Genomic DNA, 3,373 nt, shown 5'->3' with positions numbered 1-3,373 from the left:
AGATTTTAAATATTCTTAAAGAGCATAGGGTTGGTGAACTCTTAATTCCCTTCAGCGGTTAGAAGAAGTTTTGAGTGGGCTTGACAAACTGTAAGATTTGTAACGTTTGTAAATAAAGTGTTAAAGTTCCTGTAGAAGCTATGAAGAAATAAAACTTTGGTCTCCTTAGATCATTGAAATTGGAGACATTATCCTCAGACACAAAAGGCTTATAATCTTTTGTAATTTGTGAATCCCTGAGGGATGTAGAGAGATCATAGACGGTTCATAGGAAAGTCTTAGAGATAAAGAACGCTTTTAACAGTACTCAGAGCTATAAATATTTTTGCAATATCTTTTCAATTTCAAACAGTGTTAGGATAGGAGGATTCTGATTTTTTTGTAAATTAATGTCATGTTTCTCTGTGAACCAGAATTTATTAATTATTATCTATTAGTTAATATGAAGGACTGATGACGGTCTTTTTTTCCATCCCCCGTAAGTCTCCAACCGAAAGCTGTTAGAACAACGTGCGCGTGGCAATTTTTGACCACTACAGCCGTTTGCTCGACAAACATGCGAGGCTCTAAGTCGCACCTTAAAATTTCAGTTTCCAAATCTGCTAGGATATCGTCGTGGAGATTCATCATCCCTCTCAGTTCCCGTAGAATGAACTCTGCGAGACGCCTCTTTGAAACTGCCCCGTCATTATTCATTACTTGTACTTTTCGATGCTGCCATACGCAAACGAAGTAAGGTCCAAGTACGTGGTCGATTTCCGTTTTGTTCTCATTCATTACCAGAAACACGTCGTTTTCGCTGACTTTAACTTTCTTTCGACAATCAGCGTATGGGTCTTTGGAGGATAGCACGTACTGAATCTGCATTATAGATAAGTTACGGAGAGAAAATCGAAAGGAACGCTCACCTGTACGATGACTAAAAAAAGGAAACTTTCTAGGAGTCGCATCCTGCTATAGTACTGTGTATCAGGGACTCACGGAGCAAATAATGAAACAGATACCAGCAACCACGTGATTGAATGGAATGGTGCTTAACGTTCGCTTTAGTGGAGATTGTTGCTATCAAAATGACTATATAATGGCACCCCATTAAGTACTCGTCACCAATCTATACAATTATTTATATCTTCACTTTTTATAGTTTATTAACGAGCTCCTGATTTTCGACTTTCTGTCCGTCCGTCCGTCTGTGCACATGATAACTGGCGAACGGTTTCAAATTTTCCAATTCTGTTTTCACTTTTATCTTTATCATCGCCCAAGGAAAAACTGATTAAATTTTTAGTGCCCAGGAGCTCGTTAGCTGGGTCGCTGACAGATATTGACTAAAATTTTTAATCAGTTAGTCCCTTGACATTATCTATCTATTAGTAAAAACAGAATTATAAAATTTCTGGAAGGTTTCAAAATACGCTGCTTCGGATGTTGGTGGTAGGGATTCCATGTTGAATGGCAAGGCGACTCTCATTTTAAAAATTTAAGTTTGTGGTCAAGATGGTGTTCCCTAATTAATTAATCGGATGTTTAACTTATATCTTCGAGAACTGGTACCTTTTACGTAAAACTAATGAGAGGAATAACAAACTGAAGTTCAAACTCGTGGCAGTTTCTAAGATACTAAAACGAAAATTTTCATTAAAGCGTCTTACCACTAAAATATTTAAAACTGTAGACATTGCCGTTGCCAGAGCACACTTCGTAAAATTCGTGAACGAAAATTCTTGGCAAAGTTAATCGTTACAGAGAGCATTGCTATACATTTCCGTTTGTTAGTTTTCAGCAGGCACATCAAGTTATCGTTTACAGAAACATCCCTTAGTCGGAAAACTCAGTTAGATTTTCCAGCAGTAGGTACGTATTTTATCTTGTAGATGGAGCAGGTTTACACTTTGCAGCTCTTCTCTATGTTGGTTCAGTTTGAATTTAAGGGATAGGATAATTACACTAAATCCGGTCCGGTATTGAGTTCGAAAATTAATTTGAATCAAATGGGGCAAGTTTCTATTGTGACAACTTGATTAAGAGACACTGAGGAGGATTTATTTTCAATCGAAAGACTCAAGTAACAATAAGAATACTTGTTTACTCTTTTTTTCCTCCGCTTTACGGGAAAAACATGTTTTCAAGTTATTTCCATCTGTTTTTCACATTTGAGTGTAAATGGGTTGGGTTCGTAGAGCAACCTTGGCCAAATAAATATAGGGCAGTCTTCGAACCACTCTCGCATTCACTACAACAGTCTACACTTTACATTCAACCACCTGAGCACATCTCACTACTGATCGCTATAAGGCGATGCTATCAAAATTTATGAAAAATATTCTGTATGCAGGTGTTAGTCGTGTCTAAGATTTTTATTTCTCTGCATTTTTAAGGGATGCCTTTGCAAAACGGTTTAGAATTACTAGTAAAGAAATTACTACCCTCCCTTGCACAATTTACCATACGCATGGATTTTCCTCTTAAATTGATAGTCTTTACTTTTCTTGCCTTTATTAAGCGGTTCATTGAATGGAATTCTTTTTGTACCCCATCTTTCAACATGTTCTATTGTTCGTTTACAAACCCCAACAAATTCGTGAAATACCTGCTGTATTTAATATTTACTTTGTCTACATATTACTCTCAAGCCTTGAACTGCATTGACTTCTCATCCTTTTTTTAAATATAGATTTTCCATATACACTTTAGTCATTGTGTTTCTAGCACTGTCTAAGTCAATTTGATTTGTTTTTTATTAAAAGAGAAATTGTAACGAGAAAACTGCGTCATAAAAACTTAAAAAAATACCACCGACGAGCTCTTACGGTTTCCTATTAAATCATTCTTCTTAAAAGAGGTAAAAGAGGCAAACAAACTCCCCAGAAAATTTGTTACAAATTGAACCTTTGACTTTGTACCGTCCAGTAAAGTAATAAAACCTAAGTGACAAATATTATTTGTATATTGAAACAAATTGGAAAATGATAGGGGTGGTTTAAGGATGCATCTCCTTTTGTTACATTGAATTTTCTATCGCCTAATCTTCTACCTGTCATAAATTTGGAATAGTTAAAATTTACTTCGAGGTGGCCATCTCTCTTCCTAGCTCTAAATAGATCAATGGTTTGAAGTTGAATCGCTAATAATTACCAGAAATACATTTACACTTCAAACACTTTAATTTGTGATTTCACATTGACCAATTAAGTCATAGAAAACCCCTGAGCTTGATTTCCTTCACAGTGAAATTCAGGAGGTCCTTTTTCTAACTATACACATTGAGAAAACTTTTTATAACGGATTGTAAAGCTGTCGATTGAAATTGAAAAAGGAATACAGAAAGATAACTAACCTCTTTATTCACAATTTTTCCTTCGACGTGGAAAAT

At 35.7% G+C, this 3,373-nt stretch overlaps 1 protein-coding gene across 1 annotated transcript; it reads right to left on the bottom strand.

Annotated features, from left to right (window-relative positions):
- Positions 1–397: 397 nt before the first annotated feature.
- On the bottom strand, positions 398–1,065 carry LOC116173049. The gene is made up of 2 exons (XM_031490335.1): positions 909–1,065; positions 398–861 (listed from the first exon to the last, which is right to left on the bottom strand). The coding sequence occupies exons 1-2, from the start codon at positions 948–950 to the stop codon at positions 427–429; spliced, it is 477 nt and encodes a 158-aa protein (XP_031346195.1). The 5' UTR covers positions 951–1,065; the 3' UTR covers positions 398–426.
- Positions 1,066–3,373: the final 2,308 nt, after the last annotated feature.

Source organism: Photinus pyralis, unplaced genomic scaffold (assembly GCF_008802855.1).
Source record: "Photinus pyralis isolate 1611_PpyrPB1 unplaced genomic scaffold, Ppyr1.3 Ppyr1.4_LG6, whole genome shotgun sequence".
In the NCBI taxonomy this organism is placed as follows: domain Eukaryota; kingdom Metazoa; phylum Arthropoda; class Insecta; order Coleoptera; family Lampyridae; genus Photinus; species Photinus pyralis.
The sequence above is the reverse complement of the archived record's forward strand: the minus strand, read 5'-3'. Positions and strand labels throughout refer to the sequence as shown.